This window comes from Protopterus annectens, chromosome 3.part0, assembly GCF_019279795.1.
Source record: "Protopterus annectens isolate FY-2018-M chromosome 3.part0, PAN1.0, whole genome shotgun sequence".
In the NCBI taxonomy this organism is placed as follows: Eukaryota; Metazoa; Chordata; order Ceratodontiformes; family Protopteridae; genus Protopterus; species Protopterus annectens.
The window spans coordinates 943,726,328-943,752,759 of NC_056731.1; the positions used below are offsets into that span (position 1 = coordinate 943,726,328).

A 26,432-nucleotide genomic window follows, 5' to 3' on the forward strand; every position below is an offset into this window, starting at 1 on the left:
TCAGCAATAAACTTGCTCTTGATTAGCAAGGTCTGTAGCCCATTCCAGTCTTTGGTCTTGTTTGAGGACTTTTGGCATGGTGGGAGGCATGCAGGCAACCCTTATCTGGGGATAGATCCCAGAGTCCTTTTGTCATCCATCTTTGAACAATTGGCTAGAGTTGGAGTGACTGTCTTACTCCCAGAGATCAGTCTTTGGGTCATTCAGTCATGGATTGAGAGTACTGAGGAGCAAAGACTCATCTGAGTCTGGCCATTAGGTCTGTATAGGCTAGTAGGCCCAGGATGAGGAGAGCTCATCTGGGTTTTGTGAGTCAAGGTTACATATAAAACAGGTATTTGACATATGTTGAGAGCTGCAGTTGCATATGCAGAAGCACAGTATTAGATGGTTGTCCTGAAATCTATGCCAGGCCTAGTGCTGGCAATTCCCTACATAACAGTGCCTGTGGCTGGCATAAAATCCAGGGATTGCTCCAAAATCCCTAATTCCCAAATGCCCAGTGCTATTCTGTTGCATGCTCACCCCTGCCTGAGCGCATGCCATTGGTTAACTGGGGTTTGTAGAACACCTTCACCCTCAGGGCCAGGTGACTGTTCAGAATCTCTCCTGACTGCTATCTGTAGGATTGCCCACATTAGCTGATTGAACATTCTATTTATTAAGGATTTGTAATATTTTTTGAATCCACTCTTTATCAAGTGTATTGTAGGCCAAGTGGTAGAAATGCCAAACACAGGAGAGTGGGTTATGAAAGGTAAGTGTTGGTTTGTAATGTTACTGCTGAGTGATATATCAAAAGTTTTGGTGTTATGGAGCAGTAAAGTAAGGACTAGATATGGGATTTATTTCATGTTGTGCATGTGTGCGTTTCTCTATAGTGTATGCCTGAGCTGGCTTATGTAGTGGTGTGGTTACAGAAAGTTTTTTTTCTAAGGTAAGGTGTAGGGTTAGGGTCAGGGTTAGCTCCCCTGAAACACCTTGCTAATGCAATGCTAACACTAACCCTTCCCCTGAACATAACAGAACAACCTGAGGATGAGAGACAGAATGAAGAATCCAGTTTTTATCAACAATGAATTTCCTTCTTGAAGAGATGGCAGCAGTTGACTCAGAGGGAGGGAGTAAGGACTTCATCGGGGGTATACTGTGAATAAGTTAAATCCCAACATAGTTTACATGCAGCAGACTTGAGGCCAGAACTGGAGGAGAGGTATGAGGGCTTCCCTACACCTCAGTTAATGTAGATTGGGTGAGATACCAACTGTCTAAGTTTAAATCTACAAAGATGAACTCCATGATCACTGTTCTCCAAATGAACTTACTGCTGGTGCAGTTTCTAAGTATGTGTTGGTAGTGATCCCTTTATTTTGGAAGGTTTTTTCCATTCTAAATGTTGTGTGACCATGGAGTTGGTATATATAAGTTCAGGGGGTGTAGGGGGCTTGCCCATACATAGGATGCAGGGGGTATGCTTTATTTTTTGTTTTTCTTCTGATTGAGGTTATAAATACTTGCCTTCACCCAGTTGTAGCCATATCTAGATGTAGCTTCACGATTCAAATTAAATCCAGTATGAGGGTGCAGTTTGTCTCTAGAGAGAAGGTGTCACCCACCTCACAGAACATAACTGTATTCCCTGATGTTTCTGCCATTGCCCTTGCATTCCTAGGTGACTGCATGCACTAATTAATAATGGAATGATGATTTTTAACCTGGCTCAAACCAATATCTTAAAGAAATGTTTTTGTTTGTTTGTTTATTTTGCCTCGTAGGCAAACAAATGTAGTTCAAACTGTGATTTTAAATATTATGTGCAAAGACTTCTTCTTCTTTTGACTTTTCCCAGTTAGGGGTTGCCACAGCAGATCACCAGTCCACTCATGATTGGCATTGAGTTTTATGGTATCTAGTTGCGAGCCCGGCGCCCAACCTTCCACAGAAGGCACACGCACGCACTCATGCCTAGGGCCAATTTGGAGTGTCTAATCCACCTACAGCATGTCTTTGGGATGTGGGAGGAAACCGGAGCACCCAGAGGAAATCCACACGACCACAGAGAGGACATGCAGACTCAGCACAGAAGGCATCCCAGATGAGGATCGAACCGGAGAACCTCTTACTGGGAGGCGGCAACGCTAACCGCTGCACCACCGCAGCTGCCCTATTATGTGCAAAGACTATAGTTAGTTTATTATGAATTATTTTCCATGTTTGAAACCTAATTCATCAAAAGTTGTTTTCCACAAGCCAAGTACATCTGTGCTTGGTTTAGGGGTTTGGGAGATTACATGTAATAGTTTCAACAGTTCCTTATTATTTTGAGTTTTTTTTTTCAGTGTATGTGTATTCTTATGGCTCAGCTTTCCTTTTAGTTTACACTCCTGCTGCTGTCATTTCCAGGATGCAGTGTGTGTTGCCATAAGAAGGGCTGTATTTGATAGTGTAAGCCTTCTGTTTTGTTTTTTCTTAGCCAGTACTTGACTTTGTGCTGGTGGATGTTAGGTGGAAGGCATAAATTGTACAGAAAAGGTAAATGTAAGTGGTGAATGGCCAAAAAAACAAAGGAATCTGTCTGCTTTTATGGTGAGCCCATCACACAGCTGTATTTTTACCTCTTAGAAACTGCCTTCTCCCCTCATTAACTTGACTGTCTGGAAATTAATGTTTTAATTTCTACTAGCTCTGTTTTTTACTTCCAGAGTTATAAAAATATTTCAGGAGGCTAGAATGCTTACAACTAGAAAGTATACAAATTTCAAACTAGGATATGTGAGGTGAAAGATAGAAGCCATAGGTATTCCAAGGCAAACTTTTACTGTAAAACACGAAACCTTTAGCACTTTTGTCCCTTTTTAAAAACCGATTTTTTCAAGAGTTCACTTCTGCATGCAGGAGCTATAAAGACTGTAGTCTGTTACCCAGGCAGTGACCTGTACAAAATAACCCTAGAGGCAGGGCCTCATATCCAGACATGTTCCTATTCAAGAGTGGAACTACACAGACTTAGAAAAAGATAAGACTCGACTCATGGCGGAAAGACCAAGGAGACTGAAGAAAGGTAATCTATACCAATGGCAGAGACACAGGCAGAGACCTGTATGTTTGGTGTAAATCGGACTGAAGTAAACCCCTTCTGACGAAGTACATCTCCAAAAAGAGATAAAAGCACTAAAGGTTTTGTGTTTTACAGTAATCGTTGCTTTGGAATACCTATGGCTCCAATTTCTCGCCTCAACGTCCTATTCTGGAATTTGTATAGATTCAACAGTGGGATCGAGTAGTGTAGAGTATTTTCCTGTTACTAATAGACAGGCTTGTTGTTTACCAAAATGGAAAATAATTTTCTTGTATTATGCTGCAAGAGCTTATCCTGTCTTTGTCGAAATTGCCTGCGATCATATATTGTATGCTTTATTTTTTTATTTGTCTCATCTCTTTGACCAGACATATACTTATTTTTTATGTAAAGTCCACTCTTCTGTCCTCTCTTTTTTTAAAATTAATTAATCTCCCTTTTAACTGAAATTCTTTTGAATAAAATTTTACATTTGGTACTTCCTAAAAAGAGTTTGATTCTCTTGTGGAATTTACATTTTGTTTTGGAAAGTGCTATAAAACTTCCTTTTGACGAAGCTTAATATGTACTTTTAAATATTTTTCTAGGCACTTTTTGCCCCCATGGCTGACGACCATCATTCCTTGCCTCAGTCAAATAGTGGCCATTCTTTCCTCTGCTCCAGTAATTTCACTGGTAAGCAAGAGCTGTGAGAGGGTGGTTGTTATTTTTAGCAGCCATGGGGTTGTTGTGCTCTCACATGCATTCTGGCACTAAGAACATTTGGATAGCATAACCCTCCTCCCTGGGTGGAGGTACATGCAAACTCTGTCACCACAGCAGCTGCAATACCTTCACCTTGCACTTATGCACACTCACTGTAAAGACAACTACCCATCAGTGACTCAGCAATCATAATGGCCCCCTCCAGCTACCCTTCTGTATCATTGATACTCCAACTATAACTAGGAAGCATGTACTGGCTGCACACACTAAAGTCAATAACATGGCCTCAATGGGCCCTGATAGTAACCCAGGTCGCCTCTTGAATAGTCTAAAATGTGACTTATCAGAGTCCCTGGAGTCATTATTTAAGTATAGTCTTAAAAAAGGCTTTGTGCCATGTGAATAAAGAACTGTAACAGTCATCCCCCTTCATAAGGGGGGGGGGGACCTTCAGCAGATCCTGGAAGCTACATACCCATTAGTCTGGACTAGTCTCGTTTGCAAATGGAAGTAATTGTCATCAAAATTGTCAGCAAGGACATAGGAGACCTCCAGACACTGGATCCTTCCCAGTTTGGCTTTGTCAAAGGAAGGTCATGCTTACTGAATCTGGTGGACTTCTTTAAAAAGGTCACTGAGGCAATGGATGAGGAGAAAACAGTGCACACTGCCTACCTAGATGTGGCTAAAGCAAATAAACCCCTATAACATACTGGATAGCTAGCTGGCTCACTGATAGGACCCAGGAGGTTAGGATCTGTGAGACCACTTCCACAAAGAGGCTGGTCAGCAGTAGAGTCTCCCGGGAGCTCTGTGCTAGGCCCACTTCTCTTTGGCATCTACTTTTTGGATGTCAAAGGCCTTTGACGAACCAAAGTCACAGATGGTTGTGAACTGAGAGTAATTAATGAATGAGAACACCCTTCAGGTAGGTCTAGTATAGATGAATGCTTGGTGCCAAAGCCATAGCTTAAAACTCAGTGTCAAGAAAAGCATTATAGTACCTTTAGGAAACGTTCTCAACAAAACATCCTTAAAAGTTGATTCAGTAGTCAGGGTTATGGGAACTTGTGTAGATAGCCTTTGAACAACGTGTCCAAGGTAGTAAGAAAATCCTTCTTTGTTGCTGTACTTCTAAGTGAGGTCATCATACATCTTTACTCAGCCCTCATCAGACCCATCATAGAGTATAATGCCCCCTTTGTTATGTACCTGACCAGACACATGCAGCAACTGGAACATCCATAAAGGTTCCTTGCAAAAAGAATACAGGAAGTAAACACAATGTCTCATGCTGATCGCCTCAAAGCCCTGTCTGTTTACTCAGTATCATACAGATTTCTGAGAGGTGACATACAAGGCATCTCTGGACCCTGTTTTGATGAACGTTTTGCACATTCACAAAGCAAACAGCATCAGAACTACTAGATTAAAAGCCTTAAACTTTACTTGCAACATAAGTAGGACATGTAGGAGAGACAGATATGTTTCTCAGAGTATTCCCATTCTATGGTACAGACTCCCCATCCATGTGAAGCAGAGTTCCTCCCTATCCCTATTTAAGTACAACTTGGACCAGTGGATGGGTAATTGGAAATTCACCTCCTAGTCTATCTGCTTTGTCTCTGAAGACAGAGGCAGTCAGTACATCCCTACCTATATAAATGAAATTTGTGGGACACATTTAGGTTACATGGCTAGGCTTATAAGGGCCCTAGTGGTCATTATCCTAGTATATACCTATGAACCTACATGAAAACTTGCTATGGTCATATTTAACCAGTGTCATCCTGGTGTTGTTCAAAGTCTTCATGTTCCTTTTTGTTTATATTCTGCATTGTAAGTTTCCAAATGCAGTGTTTGCATTCATGGCTATTTGATATGTACCTTAATGCCTATTATTGTGTAATGGCCATTATGGGTATATGCTGACAGTCATCCACAGTTCAACTTTATCTGGCAGAAGGTTGCACAGCTGATGTATTACCTGCAAGTAACTACTAAAGAAAAGAAAGAAAGCCTGCCATCTACTGTTATGGTGATTAAAAGCATATTATACCTAGGTGGCAATACTTTCTTTCAGGAACATGTCCATGGTCACCTGCTGATTAGCACGCACCTTCCTTAAGCTTACTGAGCACTACAGTTCTGAGATCACTGCAGGGTTAGAGTTCATTTGGAAGCTCATTTCTATACACGTTCTCTTTCCCTTACCTAGCATTTTTCTTTTCTGGCTCATTCTGTCCCCTCGGGATTGACTTATTGATGCTGCTTGAGATTTTGCTCTGTACTGCACTCATTGCAGAGGACCCCTTGAAGTGTAACATACATCCGAGTTCTTCACTTGTCAGTTGAATCTCTGAAAATCTCCTTTTCTGTGGAAGTGGGGGTTACTTCCACCCTCAATCTTACTTGTTTGGGGCACTTAAGGTGCTGCAGCACGGCAGCAGGCATGCTTTAACTATTTTTTTTCAATTTCTTGCTTTATAATATTGTATGTAGTGCGTTCTCTTACATGTTGTACTTTCTGTTCAGATGGGACTCAATGATCCTGGGCCTATGATCAGACCTTATCCCTATTGCAGAGATGCACTGCATGGCATAAGGATGGTAACGGTATCCCAAGGGCAGAAACTTGAAAGTTGAAGAAAAAAGCTATGAGAAAAAGGCACAAGCCTTTATTTAAATTTGCTAAATGTTGTAGAACACTGGTTTACATGGGCTAATTTCAGGTTTAGCCCATAGATTAAGTAAGGATAACAAAATCAGATTCTTAAACTGTTTTAGTGAAAGTGCAACAATAAAAAATGTGTATTAACAATAACAGGATATCTCTGTACTCTGTTGTCTATAGTCATAATTTTGAAGTGTTCTAAAGAAATCAAGACTTATGTGTATATTATTAATGAGTGCTAAAATATACCTGTGTTTTATTTGTTTTTAGTAACATTAGATATGTCTGTTTTGTTTACAGGTTCAGAGTATTGATTATTCTGGGGAAGAGATTGAGACTGTTACAGCTAATGGAGCTCTATTTAGATCGCAGAAGGTATGTTTTCTTCATGAAATTGCTGTTGCAAAGACTTGTTTCACAGGTTACTTACCATAATAAAGTATAATTTTTCCTTTCTTTAGGGGAATGACCATGCTTTGATATTTCCTTCAGCCATTGTGTGTCATTCTGTAAGTCTCAGATAGACAAAGATTGTTTAGAGTTTTTTTAAATCTTGCTGTAGCTTTGTAACCCTTGTATTAGATGTCATTCTTAAGCTTAGGGCCAGTGTTAATTGAATTAGAGGCATACGCCAAGGATACCTCCTAATTCCCTGGAGACCTTTTATTCACTCCCTTTTGTAGTTCCCAATTCCGAGGCATTTCTTAACATTTAGCAATAAAGAAAATTACAGTTGCTTAAAGAAGAAACAATGAATGGGCAGTGATAGGTGTGTGGGTTTGTATTTGTGTGTGTGTGTGGGGGGGGGGGGTTCCTTACCGCATTTATTTTGAGGAGTAGGCCTGTAATAAGGGTCTGAGCCAATGAAGGTGGAATCAAGAACATTAACTTTCTGTTGTCTGATTTGTGAATGCAGCAGCAAGGCTGAGGTAGGGTAAGAGGGACAGCTGCCCCGAGTGCAGAGTTTGCAGTTAAACCTGATAAACCTGAGCACTGTAGCAACTGCTTGTTTCATTGCAGCAAGCAGTTTGCTGCAGGTTAAAAGAAAAAAAAAACTTTTTTTTAACTAAAATCTGAGCACTGTATTGTTCCATGCAGGCAGGGTATAAACTGTAGCAAATGTTTGCTACATTTGCAGCAAGCTGTTTGCTACAGTTTAAAAATGTTTTTTTTTGTTATAAACTAAAACATGACCACCATAGTGCTGCATGCATGAGGCTGAAACTTTGTTTTTCATTCTTTATCTGCAGAATTCCCAGATGTTGGCTCAAGGATTTCTCAGAACAACTGTACAATACATAAGTGAATACTTTAGGACTCTGCCCTAGGATGCACAAGATACATACATACTATTTGTAGCTCTCTGATTTTCCCACTAAACTACACTAGCCATCATTTAAAACATAAGCAGTTAGACAAGTGATACATTGTTGCCATCCTGGTACACATTGAGTACAATTCTTTTTTAGCCATGAGAACTGGGTTTTAAGAAGGCAAATCTTCATGGGTAGCAAGTAAACAGACCCACACTTTTTTTGTACAAGCATGTGTTGGTTGTTTTTTTTTTGTGTGTGTGGGGGGGGGGGGGGGGGTTGTCTGTGTACACATATTTCAGAGCATCTATCATAAATGTATTCCATCTTACTTTCTTACAGTAAGAATTTGAAGTAACATGAGCATCGTTTAGTAATGAGCTGCACATTGCATACTATAATGTAACAGACATGGAACCTGAAACAACAGAAGCACCGAAAAAGAAACCAATAAACCAAAAAAATGGTCGGAAGCAAGTTCTCAAGTGTAGTATTTCGGAAATCAATCAGCTCACAATAAGGCACCAAGCTCACCAAAACAGTAAAATTTATTGCAACGCAAACGCCAACAATATAGTGCACACGTTTTCATCAAGGTTATGACTTCATCAGACGATGTAAGTTTAAATCACACAGGTATAAATACTCAAGGACTTCACACATAACTCAATGAATTAATTAATGAATCAAATTTAAAGGCACAAAAGTCCTTTCCAAAAATACAGTGTAGCATTATAAATAATACTTCATCCCTCTATGTTAAAAACAAGTATTAAAAACATTTTTCGTCCATAAAATATTTTCATGATAATATGACCATGATGTTTTAAAAAATTTTTTGTATGTGTGTATAATATAGCTAAATCTCCCATGGGAGATATTACTGTCACATAGGGAGACCCACTGGCAAATTCTGTTGGAATCTAATAGATTTCCTGGACTGAATGAAGCAATATCCATTGTTCCATATTTAAAATTAAAATCTGACAGGATATAATTACCAGCTTTTTTCATCATTATTTAGCTATATTATACACACATACAAAAATTTTTTTAAAACATCATGGTCATATTATCATGAAAATATTTTATGGACGAAAAATGTTTTTAATACTTGTTTTTAACATAGAGGGATGAAGTATTATTTATAATGCTACACTGTATTTTTGGAAAGGACTTTTGTGCCTTTAAATTTGATTCATGAATTAATTCATTGAGTTATGTGTGAAGTCCTTGGGTATTTATACCTGTGTGATTTAAACTTACATCGTCTGATGAAGTCATAACCTTGATGAAAACGTGTGCACTATATTGTTGGCGCTATGCTGCAATAAATTTTACTGTTTTGGTGAGCTTGGTGCCTTATTGTGAGCTGATTGATTTCCGAAATACTACACTTGAGAACTTGCTTCCGAGACATGGAACCTGCCTACTAAGAGATTAGTGATCAGAACTATGCCCACAATTGGTAGGGAGGGAAATTGGTAATTTATGAGGCTGTTCAGAGACTAGTGAACTTGAGGATAAAACAAATATGTTAAGTGTACATCATATAAAATTATGACAAGCAAAATGTAAAAGTTGTTTCATATTGAAGGACCAGTACTAACCCCTTTTTCGCATTTTTGCAAGGGGTCAGGGTGTCACATTAACATTAGTTAATATGACCAAATCACCTACAGCCAATGTTTACATTGCTGAGTGGCTAGTAGCAGTTCTTATTTTTTTAGTTTGTACCCTATTCAGACTACTAAATACCAGTTCTAATCCCAAAGTTGTTATAAAGTCATATTACAAAATCTGTCAAAAATCATCTTGTTGGACTTTATTAAATTCAGTATCTGTCCACTTATTTTCTTATAGCTGTGTCTCACTGTTGCTATAATTAAGTACAGATATACTGCTAAACTTTGATACAACTAAGTTTTAAATGTTGCTAATGTATGTTATTTAAGCAGAAAGTAAAACTGGATACAGTTTTAACATTTTTTTGCAACACTGAACTCATCAACTGTATCGTATTTTCTCAGTATAAGGGACATCTCTTTATTCCTGGAAAATTTATATTCCTCATCACAAAGGTTGTACAGCATTGGCGAATCCTGCTAAACTCCACCTCTTCGATCCATGCTTTTTTCATAATTGACCTTCTGACAAATCAAATGGACCTGGGAAAAGCATGAAGTGGTGTATTACTCCTAATTTCTTAAATAGTAGCCTATATGCCGTCCCCAAACAGATTAGTCTCATTGTCCCACACGTTGAATAATTGCAGTGTTAATTATGGAGGGCCAGCACAATATGGTCAGTAGCAAAGAAGGCTAAAGCCCTGACTATGACTCAGATGATTAGGTTTACAGTCCTGGCTCCTCTAGGAGAAGAAATAAGCTGTGCTCACTAGCTTTTCTGAGGTTGGGAGGTAAGGGGTGCATGTGCAGGAATACATGTTCCATTTGAGCTATTTGTGGAGAGTGGAGCACCTATGGAAGCATCAAGGGGAAGCTAGGGTATCTGAAGGCTTACATTACTCACAGAGGTGCATGAGAATCACAGACAGTGCCCATTGCATGACTAACCCCAGAATCATCACAGGAGGTTAGGGCGTCTGCAGGCTTACATTACTTACAGAGTTGAATAAGAATCACAGACAGTGCCCATTGCATGACCAACCCAGAGACATCACAAGGAGGATAGGGCATCTGTAGACTTATATTACTTACAGAGGTGAATAAGAAGCACAGACAATGCCCATTGCATGACTAACCCCAGAGACATCACAGGAGGTTAGGGCGTCTGCAGGCTTACATTACTTACAGAGTTGAATAAGACTCACAGACAGTGCCCATTGCATGACCAACCTGGAGACATCACAGGAGGCTAGAGCATCTGCAGGCTTACATTACTCACAGAGATGAATGGGAATGACAGGCATTGCCCATTGCATGACCAACCCCAGAGACATCACAAGGAGGATAGGGCATCTGTAGACTTACATTACTCACAGAGGTGAATAAGAAACACAGACAATGCCCATTGCAAGACTAACCCCAGAGACAGCATGGGGCATGTGTGGAGAAATGGTAGGGCAAATATAAAAAGCATTGATACCCTATATAGACAGCAGTACTGCTCATGGTGCACTTGCCCTTGCCTCTAGAGAAATAATTAGTCTGGAAGGTACAGTAGGATCAGCCAGGGGAAAAGCTTAATAATCAGAGGTAGAATGAAACTCAAATAGAATGGGTGTGCAGAATAATAATAGAATTACATGTGCTTGATTTGTATTTCTTCTCAAAAGTCCATAAAAGCTGTAGCATCTTGATAAACTCTTTATTTGGCCATATCAAGAAAAAACAAATTAGGCTACTGAAGGACTGTAACCTGGACTTTAAGTCCAAGTTGCTGTAATATCTCAGTGATGTGCTGGGGCCTGCTTTTACCTGGCAAAAACTAGACTTACTTTGGTCTTAAACATCTGCACCCTTCTTGACTACTTTTGAGTGGACTCGTACCAGTGGGTCCATCTTGTTAAGAGAGTATTAGTTCAGCCCCTTCTGTGAGTGACCACTGCCATTTATCTGTTGTAAGCTTTTTTAGGAAGTCTGAAGTTTATGGTGTGGCCACTACCTTCAGAAAGAATGATCCCGTATCCCCCAATCCTAAAAAACACTTTCCTGATCTAGACAGTAGTCATTGCATAGTTTAAAGTAGATGAAACAGTGCAGAACAGCCTCCTTCCCCTTCAGGATAGATATTTCTCCTCACAAAACCAATGTATGTAACGAAATCTTTCTTCCTGGATCCCCCAGAGGTCAGGGCCTTGATCACAGGATCATAGGAAGTTACTAGGCTAATGGCTTTAGGGCCCTTACAAGCCTAGCCAAGTTCTTACCATTATTTCCACAGTCCGCACCTATTTCCCCTGTCCAAGAGGGACACATGAAACTCCCAGGGTGAATTTACTGTCCCCCATCCAACCATCCAGATTGTGTTTGAAGAGGGCCAATGAGGTGCTCTGTTTGACATGAAGTGGAAGTCTATTCCAAAGGTGTGATAACCTCTGGGAGACAAATTTGTCCCTCCAGCAGGTTTTTATTAATGATACATACCAGATTAAGGCCTTTAGAGTGAGTACCATTTGACTTTCAGATACGAAGCATTTGCAATAATGCAGGGTCAGAGATTGCCTTATACACAAGGCAGTGATCACCTCTGAGTAGTCTGTATGAAACAGAATAAAGTGATGGTGATTTCAGATGATCCCCATAGGGCAGATGGTGAAGACCTTGAATTTTCCTTGTGAGGAGCCTTTGTGGTTTCTTCAGTTGCTTAAAAAGTACATACCAAAGGGGGCATTGTACTCAATTATTGGCCTGATGAGGGAAGAGTACAGGGAAGTAACTTCTCTATTTTTCTGGAGGCAATGCCCGTACTTATGAGATGAGCAATATAGAATGCCCTTCTAATCACTGTGGAGATTTTGTGGTCAAAGGTAAGGTTGCTGTCAACCTGTGTGCCCAGGTCTCTCACCACTGAGTGCATACTTAAGAGTGGTAGTTTGCAGGAACATTGCTTTTACCGAAAGATAATACTTTTTTTGCATTGAGTTTAAGGTCATGACTTTGGAGCCAATCATTTGTTTGTGTAAGACTCTCTTGTAGGATGTTGATATTTGGAGATTCTGTGACCACTCCCAGTTTGCAGTCATCAGCAAACTTTGTCAGCCACAGACCTTTAGTTTTTCCTTGTACTTCAGAGAAATAAATTCCAAACAGTAGATTTCCCAGGACGGATGCCTGTGGGACGCCACTTGTTACAGGTCTGCTGTTGGAGGTGGATTCCCCTATTTTGACTAATGAGTTCTATCAGTGAGCCGCTTAGTGACCCATCTAACGATATAAGGGTTGATGCCTAGTTGGCTGAGTTTGTCAGTGATGCCTTGGCTAAGTCCAGGTAGGCTGTATGCACAGATTTCCCCTCATCCGGGGCCTTGATGACTGCCTCAAAAGAAGTCCACCAGGTTTAACAGGCATGATCTCCCTTTGACAAATCCAAACTGAGTACGGTTAAGCGTTTGGAGATTACCTATAGCTTTGTTGATAAGACCCATGTAGATTCACTCCATGGCCTTGCAGATAAGGCTAGTCGGGCTAATAGGTCTATGGTTCTCTGGATCGGTGGAAGCACCACCTTTGTGCAAGGAAATAACGGTGGCTGTTTTCCATTCAGCATTCCATTATTGAGGCATCTTGACTATGCCATATAATTGAAAATTCCTTCACAAATCCCCATTTATCCAGTACAAAGAAACAAAATGGCAATTGCTACTACATTAAAAATGCACATTTTACAGGGAGATGAGTCTTTGCCAACACTCATTTACTCATTAGCCACACAGAGCTAATATTTCAGCAAAGCAATAAAGCTTTGCAGGAGTGTTTTTTGCTGTTATCAGATTTGACTGTCTGATGTATATCTTGCATCCATATGACTGGTATGCAAGGCCGGACTTAAGTAATTTGGCCTGATAGAGACCTGCCCCTACAGGGAGGCCCCACACTGGTCTGTGATGGGGGATTATGCCTTATGCAGCCTACAAGATTTGCCTGCGAGACATTAAAGCAAAATGCAAGGCATTTTCCTACTTGTAATATTTCTTCTCAGTAGTCACAAGTCTTGTTAGTGGAAACTAAATTTCTTGTCGTGCACTTCATTAGTGGCTAATCTAGTACAACTAATGCAGCAGTATCACACCACTTATGAAGTTTAAACTGTTAGCTACTAATGCTCTCATAGTAGTCAGTTGCTGCTATTGAGTGCAAACAAGGTTTTCACCTCAAACCTGAGGTTGGGTTAACCATCTGATTTTGTGTAAAATTCCAGTTACTGCCACAGAAGATAATAAGGCAGTAATTTGAAGACTGACAGCAGCACTGTGTTTTTATTGTTTGCTTCTTTTGCTGATGTGGGATGTATGAGTGGTTACTAAGGAACGTCATTATAAGAAATAACTATGGAACAGCAATCCAGCAGTGATCCTCAGCCAATATGAAAACAAACAGTAGTGTGATAGAATGTTACCAGTTCAGTGCAGTGGTAGAGAAACACTTCCTGCAGTTGTATTTAGAAGCAATATAATCACTGGGAAATGAAACATGCAGTGTAGGTTTTCAGTGGAAGGAGCACAGGAGGACAGAAAAGTGATTCTGCATGACTAAAAGTGGAAATAAAAGGATTAACAGAAACAGTCTAACTCTTAAAGAATACCACATTTTCAGAGTTTCATACAAAATGGGGGGGGGGGGGCAAGGGATACTTTAAAATACAAAATGGTTGGATTCGGGAGGAGTTTTGAGGTGAGTTTTTTGTAGAATGCCGAACAAAATTGTGTGAGTTTTGCATTACACAAATCCCTTCATCTCCCTACATCTGTGTTTCCTTTTAGCATTCTGATCTTCTCCCTCCTGCCGAAATATTCCACTTAGTAGCTGATGCAAATTATCTCTGTGTGTATTCTTTTCTGTTGCCTACTGGCTTGTGCTATGGCTGGGAATGCTCTGCAGTTTACAAAATAAATAAAAAAGAAACACTTAAAAATAGGTGTAAGCAGGTCAGTATGCATTATTGTTGTTATTATTGTTGTTTAGTATTCTAAAGTAGTTCAACAGGTCTTATGTGGTTTTAATGAAAACACATGGACTATAAGGTATGATAATTAAAGTGGCAAGGGGCTTCAACAATTCAATGCAGTACAGGAGGTGACTGGAAGCCCATGAAGGAAGAAAGGGGTAATACAACATGACAATGTGTAATGGAGGTTAGGAAATATTCACACTCTTTTTGGCTGTATTCTTCCCACAACCAGTACGCCTATCTTCATTGACTCAGTTGGCCTGCACTTCTAATGTTTAAGGACATTGGGCATGTGAGTTGGTGATTGTGATGTGTGAAAATTTTCTAGGTTTCGTGTTTAAATTAATGTACTTCAGGGTAGTACGTTCAGCCTGGTGTTGGCTGCAGCACCTCCAAAAGAAGGTGGTATAGGTGAAGTACTTGACTTTACCAAGGAAGGTTGGTTGACAGGTTACTTATATTTCAATGCATTTTTGACAATTTTGCTTTTATTATACAGTAAAAGTGTATATATTTTGATTCCTAATTTGAAATAACCTTAAATCCAGGAGGCGAGCAGGTGAAACGGGGGTTGGAGATGGGGGTTAGGTCAACTCAAGGAACCCCACCAAAAATGGTCCAAATTGTGCAGAACAATTGCTAAGGCTGGCCCTGCTGGGATGCATATGCTTATGTTAGAAATTAATGGAAATAAACTGGTTAAAAGTAGATGGGCAAGTTTGTTCAGAAAGAAACAAATATCTGTAATTGGAACCCCATAAGCATTTCAAAAGGAGGATGTTATATGTGATGGGACTTTCAGAAGTATACCTTTTTGTGTCTGAAATTCTGAGTTATGTCCACCCTATATCCACCTGTGTTTGATGACCACTTCAGTAAGTGCTGTTTTTGCTCTACTCTGAATTGTAGTCACACGCTTATTTCTGTCATCCCTTTCCAGCTCCTCCTGACTTTACTGTGTTGAAAAGAAAGACATCAGCGCTCACGTGATGACTGTTGGTAGAAGACAAAAGTAAGGCAAAAAATCATTCTCTTTTACTTCCAAAGGATTCCCACTATTTTTCTCAAGTTTGTCATACACCAGCTCACCTCATATGGCAGACTTGGATCAAGGGGTCTTCAGTCCCATTTCCTAAAAACCTGTGCTGTGCCTCACTTACTACATATGAAGTTTTGTATATAGAAATTGGTATTCATTGTATTTTTGGAATGTTATGTGCAATATTGAATCTTGACAGTAGAGGGAGATGTTTCATTATGTTTAAATATGCTAGTAAGCACAAGCACTTTATTTCATAAGGGTCAAAATATAGTAATTAATTTAATTCATGTATTTATGTACTGTTTTTATATATATTTATAATGTTATAGGTTTTTAATGCATTTAGACATTTTAAATGTTATGCATATGTATTTCATAGTTTATGTTTTAATCCAACATTAATATTCAATGAGGCTTGTTGGTTCATAGGTTTATTTTGAATGTGTTTGGGGGTTTTACATTGGTTGGAGGGTTATCAATTTAGTATAAATAGATTAATTAAATGGGAACATATTGTCTGATGAAGTCCAAGTGTTTGGATGAAAACGCTGGCTATTTACTCTGTGTAATTGCGTTAATGTGGATGGTTCGTGGAGCTGCTATTAAAAGATTTGAAGTGGACTCGTGGTTGCAGTTTCCTTTGGCTCGTAGCACTTGTTTGGTGTTTGTTGGTGCTTTCAAGTGCTTTCTGTTGTTTTTTATCCAGTTCGTGAGGTCTTTGGGCTAAGGGAAACTTTCAAAAGAAGAGAAAAGGATAGCAATGAGTTCGGAAGCTTCGGAGGAGCTCGGCCAATCAAGGAAGCTGATTGGACAGTTGACCGAGCTCATAGATCTACTCACTCCCCTTTGCCACAGGATGGTAGGGAGTCAATCCAAGGTTGGTTGCGGTGGACCTGAGTTTGAGGAAGTATGGCAGCATAACGGTCGAAGTAAACGGAAGAGGCAGCTTATGGGCGAAGATGATGACGACGCCGGCGACTTTTCCGAGGGTTCAGCAACCAATTTCAATCCTTTACTTACTCCAAACATCCTAGGGGTGGAATCGGAAGGGATTGTAGAGACTGATGAGCGTCGAGGAACAGCTGTAGGAGCTCAACGGAAGAAACCAGCTCGCACGGATCTAAGCAAAGGTACTGTTTGTTCTAACCATGTCAGTATTAGAGACTGGTTAAACAAGAGCATTGACTTTGGTTTTGATTCACATATTGGTGTGGATAGACAAGAAGGAGAGACTTATGTGGTCAAAATTGACAAGCTTAAAAGCCTTATGACTAGATTTAAAACGCTACATATAGAAAATGCGTATTTATCTGAATGCTTAAAAAAGGAAATTGTTCCTAAAGGTTTGCGTATCTGTAAATATCCAAACAATGTCATTAGTGGTTCTATTTTTCATAAAAACTTGCTTAAGGTTTTTAATCAATGTGGTTTAGATGTCATTAAATTAATAATGGAGGAGAATGATAGAAGTATTAAGAGCCTGACTAAGGACATTGATGAATTGGATGATGCTATTAAAAATGACCTAATATTTAGCATAAAGGAAGAGAAACAACAATATTATAATATTAGGCATGAAATTGACGAGAAATGTAATGTGGTTATGCAACGTAAAATAGGAAAACTACATAGGGACATGAATGAATATGAAAATGGAACTAACTATCCAGAACCTAATTTGTCTAAAAAGAATGTGAATAATTTTGCTAATAATAGGAAGTGGAACAAACCCATTTTTAGTCACTTAGACTTTCAGGATAATTTTACCTATGACCAAGAGTTTCCTCCTTTAGTAAGGGAAACAGAAGAAGTATATAAGCCTCATAATTATAAGGAAAATTTTTACAGGAGGGGGGGGAGAAGGGGGAGGGGGAGGTATTGATTAACACCCTCTCTTCAAACAGTTTGATTTTAGATAGAAATGAAGTAAGTGATATTAATGTTGTCAATAAGGTTACTCATACATATAAGGACTTTTCAATTTATAATTATGGTAATTTTGAGGTTAAGGTTAACCATTTCAAATTACTTAGTAAAGGTTTTAAATTTATTCCTAGTTCAAAGGGAGACACCGCCACCACAATTCTGGACACCAAGTTGTTCATGCGTAGAATAAATTTGAGTGTCCTGGCAAGTAGTAATGGGTACATTAGTGACATTAGAGGTAATAAATTGAAAAAGAAATCTACTTTTAATCCACCTTTGTTACCTCAGTTACGAAATTTTGAAAGAATTCTGGAAGAAGGTATTAGATCTGAACATAAAAATTATAATAGGAAAATTTGCGATAGTAACTTAAATAAAGATGAAAAAGAAGCATTAACAGAATTAATTAATGAGGACACGATCAGAGTAATGAAACCTGATAAGGGGGGGGGTGTCGTCATTATGGACAATATAATTTATGAGGGAAAGATGAATATGATATTAAGAGATGAAACTAAATATTCAGTAGTATCTAGAAATGAGGTAAATGTGGCATATTTTCGAATAGACAACATGCTGAATGATTTGGTGTTAGAAAAAGTGTTGAAACCTGAATTACACAGGTTTCTAACAGTTACAAAACCTAAGATGGCCACTATGTTCGGAATCCCGAAAGTCCATAAAAATGTGATGGACCCACCCTTAAGACCTATAGTTACTGCAGGAGGGTCCAAAACAGAACCCCTAGCAAAATATATAGATATCACAACGAAACATATTTGGACAAGTAATAAAGTAATACTTAAAGACTCATGGGATTTTTTAAAACAATTAACACCTGAATGTTACAGTACCGACCTAATATTTATAACTATAGATATAGTGGATCTTTTCTCCTGCATACCACATATTAGTGGAATGAAGTGGTTTGAGGAATGTGTATTCTTGGACAAGACTATGACACAAGAAGATAAAATTTTATCAGTGGCACTCATGGACACTGTCCTAAAATACAATTTTTTGTTATTTGATGGAGAATATTTTCAACAGAGGACTGGGGTGTCCATGGGTGCAGCATGTGCACCAGCATTTGCTAATATAGTCTTGTCAAAATGGGAAGAAGAATACATATTAAAATCAGAGTTTAGGAAGGAATGGATCCTGTACAAAAGATTCCTAGACGATATAGTTATTTTTTGGATAGGGGGGTACGAAAGATTCAATGAATTTCTAGAATATATTGGTAAAACTACCAACTTCCTTAAGTTTACATATAATACGAACCATGAGGTATTACAATATTTAGACATTGAATTGGTTAAAAATAATATGTCGAAGTCTTTTTCATCCAGGGTATATAGGAAAAAAACTTATGTCAATTCCTATTTGCATTATGAAAGTGCGCATCCCCTACACTGCAAGCGTAATATTGTTAAAGGGCAGTTTGTTAGGGGATCAAGGATGACTACCCTGGATGAAGACTTTTTGGTTGAATGTAACACTCTGCAAAAAATGTTCATAGAAAGGGGATACCCAGAGAAATTTGTATATGACATTAGAAGGGAAGTGGAAATTGGTAGGGCAGACAGATTCAAACCAATTATGGGTAGAATGGATTTTAAAACTATAAGAGAAGAAAGTAAGGATAGGGTGACTGAGGATAATCAGTACCATAAAAATCTCATAATTGAATATAACAGTTATAACATGGGAATAAGAAACATTTTAAGTAAAGAATGGGACAAATTTGCTGCTTTAACGGATATAGAAGGAATTAACTGTTTCAAACCAAAGATTATTTTTAGAAATTCAAGAAGTATAAAAAATATGTTAGAAAACAAAAAGGATATGGAGTATAGGAAGAATGATTTGGAGGGAAAGAAAGTAGGAACGTACAAATGTGGACGGTGTAATCAATGTATATATATCAGTAATAAGAGTGAGATATTTATAAATAGTAGAAATATCCTAATAAAGAGTAAAGGTAAATACAGTTGTGATACAAAAGGGGTGGTGTATTTGGCAATGTGTGATAAGTGTCCTTCATATTACGTGGGAAAAACAGAACGAGAATTAAAGAAAAGAATATATGAACACGTATACGATATGCAAAAAGGGAAAGAGACTAGTGCTTTATTTAAGCATAGTAAAGATTGTAGAGGATGCAAATTTTATTTCTTTGTGTTACAACAGGTGGAAAAGGATAGAAGAGGTGGCATTTGGGAAGAGATTTTGGAGAGTAAGGAATTGTGGTGGCATGTGTATCTGGAGGCTGGTAAAAAACCAGGGATAAATGATTATTTGAGTATATCATCCTTATTAAAAATAAGGGCCAATAAAATCTAGGAGTTTTTAAATAAATACAGTAAGTGTTAGGATTTGATGTATGATTTATGTTATCTATTTATGAAATTATATTCAAGCAAAGTACAATGTATTTATGAATACTAGTTAGTTAGTTTTTAAATTTATTTTTGTATATAGAAATTGGTATTCATTGTATTTTTGGAATGTTATGTGCAATATTGAATCTTGACAGTAGAGGGAGATGTTTCATTATGTTTAAATATGCTAGTAAGCACAAGCACTTTATTTCATAAGGGTTAAAATATAGTAATTAATTTAATTCATGTATTTATGTACTGTTTTTATATATATTTATAATGTTATAGGTTTTTAATGCATTTAGACATTTTAAATGTTATGCATATGTATTTCATAGTTTATGTTTTAATCCAACATTAATATTCAATGAGGCTTGTTGGTTCATAGGTTTATTTTGAATGTGTTTGGGGTTTTACATTGGTTGGAGGGTTATCAATTTAGTATAAATAGATTAATTAAATGGGAACATATTGTCTGATGAAGTCCAAGTGTTTGGATGAAAACGCTGGCTATTTACTCTGTGTATTTGCGTTAATGTGGATGGTTCGTGGAGCTGCTATTAAAAGATTTGAAGTGGACTCGTGGTTGCAGTTTCCTTTGGCTCGTAGCACTTGTTTGGTGTTTGTTGGTGCTTTCAAGTGCTTTCTGTTGTTTTTTATACATATGAAGTCTCCCATTCCTTAATATTTTCCCACAAGTGTTCATTTTCTGCCAGGGGAAGCAGATCACTTTTACCCCCCCTCCCAAAGAGTGATGAACCAGTGCAGCTGGAAGCCTACTGACAAGTTTTTTCTCAGGCCTTCTGAGTTGCTGCAGCTGACTGTTGCTACCACCTCAGAGTTTAGGAATAAAATCTGGACTATTTCTAATTAGCGTTAGGAGTTTGAGAGGGTCAGAGTGTACTAACTGGTAGCTGGTCATTTTTTGTTTGTTTATTTGTAGCAACATGTTTGAGAATCGTTTGAAAGGGGTTTTTTTGTTGATGTGCTCTAAGGTGCCATATGCTTTCGATAAGCTATGACTGCATCCTAACAATCATGCCCAATTAAGCAGCTTATGAGATCCATCCAATTATAAGCTGCACCTCTCACTGCTGGGTCAGTTCCTGTTCACAGTTTTATTAAACTCCTTATCATCTGAAAAATCCCACCTTTGATATTGTGTTCTGTGCAAATCACTCGGCCTTGCTTCACTGTCCTTAAACCTCAGTTCCATAGTGGCCTTCAAGCAACAGATAACTGGCTCACTCAGCATCTTCCAGTCACTATTTCAAAAAACAAATTAAATCAAAGTTATATGGTATAGATGCATGCCTTAAGAGACATATTCAGGCTGAACAAACTGAGGCATAGGAAATGTACTTGATTCAAGTTCTGCAAATTGCTGTAGATTTGTAAATTAGTAGTGAATTCTTCCAAGTACAGATTACTTTGGGCACATTAATTTTTTGTTGGTTCATTTGTACACTTCTGTTTGCATGTATGTCATTGAAGCTGGAACATTTAACACCCTTATAGTAGGCAAAATGTCACCCCCCCCCCCCAAAGAAAAAAAAAAATTTGTACATCATGGCTTACATTTGTATATTCCTTGCTGTACCATGCTGCAGAGATTAGTGCAGTTTATTTAGCATTCAAAAAGAAAAAGAATGTTCAACAAATGCCTTGAAAGAAACAATGGACAGAGCTGTTCTGCATAATTTGCTGTAGTACTCACTAAGGTTCATAGCTCTGCAAAGCATTGTCTGTGTCGACCACTAATATAAAGTAAATGTTGAGAAGCTTATGGCTGCAGTCAAGCTATTCTGAAATGGCACAAGATGCATTTTTAGGATGTAAGTTCAGCAGCTCCTATGGGCAATTTATTTTTTTCTTTCTAGGCTGAAAGAGTTGGCTTATAGAATTTGGTGCTGTTTGGGCAAGGGATGGATTTGGAACTTTGTGGCTGTAGAATATGTTGAAGAATGACAGGATACATTTTATTTTAGTGAGCCATTTGTTATAATGCTCAGCATGCAAAATTAGCTTCCTCTCAAAAGTGGAAGACCCGTTCTGCAACTATAAAGTTAAAGTGCATATGGCAGATAGACAGAGAGTCTCAAATCTCACTCTAAGACCATTAAGCATTTTTAATGAAGGGCTTCACCTTTTGACATGAGGAGTTGTATTGCTCACTCCTTTACTACTAATGCAGACTAACTCTAAGCTCACTGTACCTTGCGATTGGGGGGGGGGCTCTTGAGGTACCACAGTCCTGGACAGTATGCATATTTCCCTGATACTTTTAGTGCCTTTGTTCCCAGGATCACAGTTGTACTCCTAGCATTTTCAACAGGAACCTAAAAAGTCAAATGTAAAAACTGTATAAGGGTCATCTCTAACATATGAATCAGTGGAAAGATCAGCTTGTGAATCAAACTGCTACTTCAGGCTTCACTGATTTTGTGGTTGCTGTAGTGAAATCATTAGGAATGTGTCATATAGAGGTGAGATAAGTAACTTGAGATTTGTCTTGGATATGTTCAAGACAGATTTCTTATTTGTAAACGCAGTTAAAGGAGTACTACTTAAATTTTGATCCCCAACCATTTCAGCTGTCAGGGCTTTACTTCTATAATCCAGTACACAAGTAAAGTCCCAGGTTGCAAAGGAAAGGCCGCAGACATCTACTGTAGTTTGCCACTCTGTATTGTAATGCAGTTCTAACACCTCAGCAAGATGCCTTCATGAAAGTTAAATCCAGTTAACTGAATGCCTTTATTTATAGTACATTTCATTAATATTTGCTCAAGCGATCATCTGTTTATTAACTTATACCAGGGGATTATATACACATTTATGAATGAATGACTAAATAAGTTCATAAATAAATAAGAAGACTAAACATGCAGCTAAGTACCTGGATATGTGTAAACTAAACATATAAAGAAATACCTTAAAATACTTTATAACAAAACCTTAGTCAGTAAGACCATATTTTTTTTCTTCTTCTGATGAAAATATAGTATGCAAGTTGCTTTTTTATGTGTGTACCTGCTCTACATTTTAGATTTTCTTTAGGGCAAGTGTAGACTTGTACTTTAGACGTGAAGAAAGTCCTGTCATGATTTTCATCGAAGGGCTTTACTAAAGCAGTTCAGCATTCCTAAAGTTACCATTCTTAATTATGTACTATGCTATTTTATTCTTGTTTTAAAATGTCATGTAGTGTTACCTGTGTGATTTAATCTAAATTCAAAAAACAGAAAATGTTGTATGCTGCAGTTTCTGTGTCATGGGCGATAAAACGGTTTATACTGTGTTTATACCCACTAATGTCTTAGCTCTGAGCAGCAGAATGTTTGTGCGCCACAGAAAACAGATTAGTGAAACCATTGCTCTGTTTTTGGGAAGCCAATAACATGTAAAATGCCACCTATAGTTACACTATTATAAAATTAAATCCTAAATAATGCAAGAATTTGTTTTAGAACATTTAATTCTGTGGAAAATGTAATATCTGCTCATTCCTGGTTTTATATTCTAACAGTAAATCCTGCATTTTCTACTTGTTTATCTCTGTCTTACGTTGTCAGTGTGAGCTCTTTTTCAGTGCCTAATTAAGAGTAATTCTCTTGATACTGTTTTGTCTTTTGCATAATAGTTGTCCTAAACTTCAGTAAAGTATCCCCTCATGAATTAATCTTGCCTTAAGTCTTAACTACACTTTCCAAAATCTATTTTTTTCAGTTAAATTTATTTATTTTTTTTCTCAGAAACTCCCCATAGGAAATTATTACAGTAAGGGCTTTGTATGGTAAGTAGTGCCCAAATGAAATATGTTATCCCCTTTCAGTTTCCCATAAAACTACATTTTGATTATTCCTGTTTCTTGTTCTGCTGAAGTAAGGTGTAAAAAATTAATTTGCTGTTTTTCATCTTGAACGGAAAAACTGAAGAGCAAATATGTTATAATTTAATAATACAGAAATAACCATAAATTCATTGGTTTCCCTTTCTCAAATAAACTGTTCCCAAATACCTAGTGTAGACTGTAGCTTTCTGAAAATGCACTCTGAAACCTATATTCTTCTTTTTCAATCATCTCATAAAAAGGTTTGCATAACTGGGGAGAGATTTTGTCCGCTGTACCAGCACTCTCTTTTCTGAAGGTAGGGTTACCATTAAAGAAAAAAGGTTTGCTGAATATTTCTTTAATCGGGGAAGAGTTTTATTGCTGTTACCCTATTGACTTTCTATAACCCTTTAACCCAATTGCGCGTTGAATAGAACCATGAAGATCTTTTATTGTCCAGCATTCTCCAAAAACATTTAGAAGTCTGGTCTTGCAACATTTCTGCAAAAGATGTATTGCACCCATTATATAAGAAACATAAAAAGAATTTTAAGAAATTATCTTTATTTTCTCCATTGAGATAGACCATATTTTTTTCATTCTTGTCAGGCTCAAGGAAAATGCTGTAGCACAGTTCTTGATAATCAGTTTTATTTATTAAGTCGACGTTATCTCGTTTGTTAGAATGCTTGAAAAAAAATCACATCCAGAAATACTCTAAATCCTTTAATGCGTCACATTCTGCTGTTGTCAGGTTATTCATAGTTTTCTAAGAACAGCTCCTGTTCTGATTCTTGCATGACCACATTATAAATGCTAAAAGAGTTTGAGTAAACCTAGGTAGAACAAAACTACTCTTGTTTTAAAGTGCATTTGTTTATTTATTTAGACTTTGTTGTATGGGTAGGTCTCACTAGGCCAAAGCCCTTTTATTCAGGGGATACATCATCTGTCTTGTCTATAAAACATTGGTATCAGTGTCATAACTATCCAAGGTGCTTTAAAGCACTGATATTATCAATATCAGATACGCCTGACAGCTTTTTATCACTATGTACTAGACTATTAAATTGCCCTACTTCATGCATACTCAATTTCATTTACTGCTGTATAGCTAAATAAATTGGTATTATTTTCAAATTTAGTTTTCTAAAACATTTATAGCAGTCTGTTTTTTTTCTACATAGCATTGCCCTATTAACAGGAGTAAGAAACACATTAGTAAATCTATTACATTGTTCTCAAATCATTGTGTACTGTGCTAAATGAATAACACAAGCCTATGTTAAGTAACTGTTGAGTTCATTTCTATTACAGTCACTTCAGTGCAAACCAGGGAAAGCTGAGTACTTTATAAATCAATGGTACTTGGTTCTAAATGATTTTAATATTATGCTGGCAAAAGAGGCCGCATTAGATCCCCCCACACACACGCACACTATTGTAACATAATTGTTTGTGGAAGAGGAATTGATGTCTTCTGAAAAGGTGTAATTTTCACCTTGTATTTCCTCAGGCTGGCATATTTGAATTTCAAGTATTTTTTTCACTTTTCCAGCTGTCTGTGTAGACTCCCATCACATATCGCATTTGCAAAGCATGCTGTTATTTGCAGTGAGGATCTGAATGGATTACTTCATGTTTGACTGCATTTGCTTCGGACTTTTACGGCATCATCAGTTTTCTTGGAGAATTTTATTGCGGCATCAACTTTATGATATTTTTTTCAGCAGTGTTTGTGTTCTTGCAGCAGTTCATTGTTGGGACTTTGCATGTTTCTCTGTGGAGTTGTATACAGCTTCTGTGTTCCAATAAAGTAGTCTCTTGAAAACTCAACTTCAAGCATTTTAGTAATAGTGGAGGATGGTTTCTAAGAAAGGAATCCCATGTGTGTTTAATTTAAAAAAAACTTTCTGAAAACCAGAAAGAATGAAGTTATAATATGGGTTCTGGTTACTGAGCTGGAAAAATAAAATCATGCCCTTGAAATTGCAGTGTCACTTCTTGGGAGAGCAAAAAATACTGCAGTAGAAATTTTAGCAGAGGAATTGATAGCAGATGAAGACAAGTCCAGTTTATTAACTAGGCTTGATGCTTTATTCTTGAACGAGGAAAAAGATTGGATGTAAGGTAGGAGGATGATATAAAAGGACCCATCCCAATACCCGAGCAATGCCAAATCCCTAATATCACGGCTGCAGAGGTAGAAGCCACACTGTCCAAAGCCAAAAAATACAGCTTCCATGGGACCTGCTTTGTTCCCACCGAATGGTGCACCACTATAGTCATTCCACTCCACAAAGGGAGAGTGACTACTGACCCTGGAAACTACCACCCCATCAGCCTGATGAGCATGATCTGTAAGGCCGTGGAGCACATCATTGTAGATCTCATAAATAGGGATATAGGGAACCTTCAAACCCTTGACCCCTCAGAGTTTGGGTTTGTGAAGGCCAGATCATGTCTGCTCAGCCTGATAGACATCTTCATATCTGTCAACAGAGCAGTTGATGAAGGGAAAGTAGTCCATACAGCCTACTTTGATCTAGCCAAGGCCTTCTACACCATCCCCCACTTAGGGATCATTGATAGACTCACTAACTTATGTCTTAACCCCTACATCATAAGCCAACTGGCTCAAGGACAGAACCCACATGGTGAAAGTAGCGGATTCCAAATCCGACTACCTGGCAGTTACAAGTGGAGTTCCACAGAGATCTGTTCTAGGTCCTCTCCTATTTGGTATCTACTTCTCTGAAGTTCAGGCCAACACCAAGGGACTCTGGTTAACTGCAAACTGGGAGCTATTATTGACTCTCAAGCTGATGTAGACATCCTACA

The 26,432-nt window shown here is 38.0% G+C and overlaps 1 protein-coding gene across 1 annotated transcript in view; it reads left to right on the top strand.

Moving 5' to 3' along the window:
* Window positions 1–26,432, top strand: part of KDM1B (lysine demethylase 1B) — a 1,151,880-nt gene that overhangs the window by 935,195 nt on the left and 190,253 nt on the right. Inside the window, exon 16 of the mRNA XM_044065274.1 lies at window positions 6,759–6,833. Within this exon, the coding sequence (XP_043921209.1) occupies window positions 6,759–6,833 (75 nt within the window). The remainder of the gene's footprint in view (window positions 1–6,758; window positions 6,834–26,432) is intronic.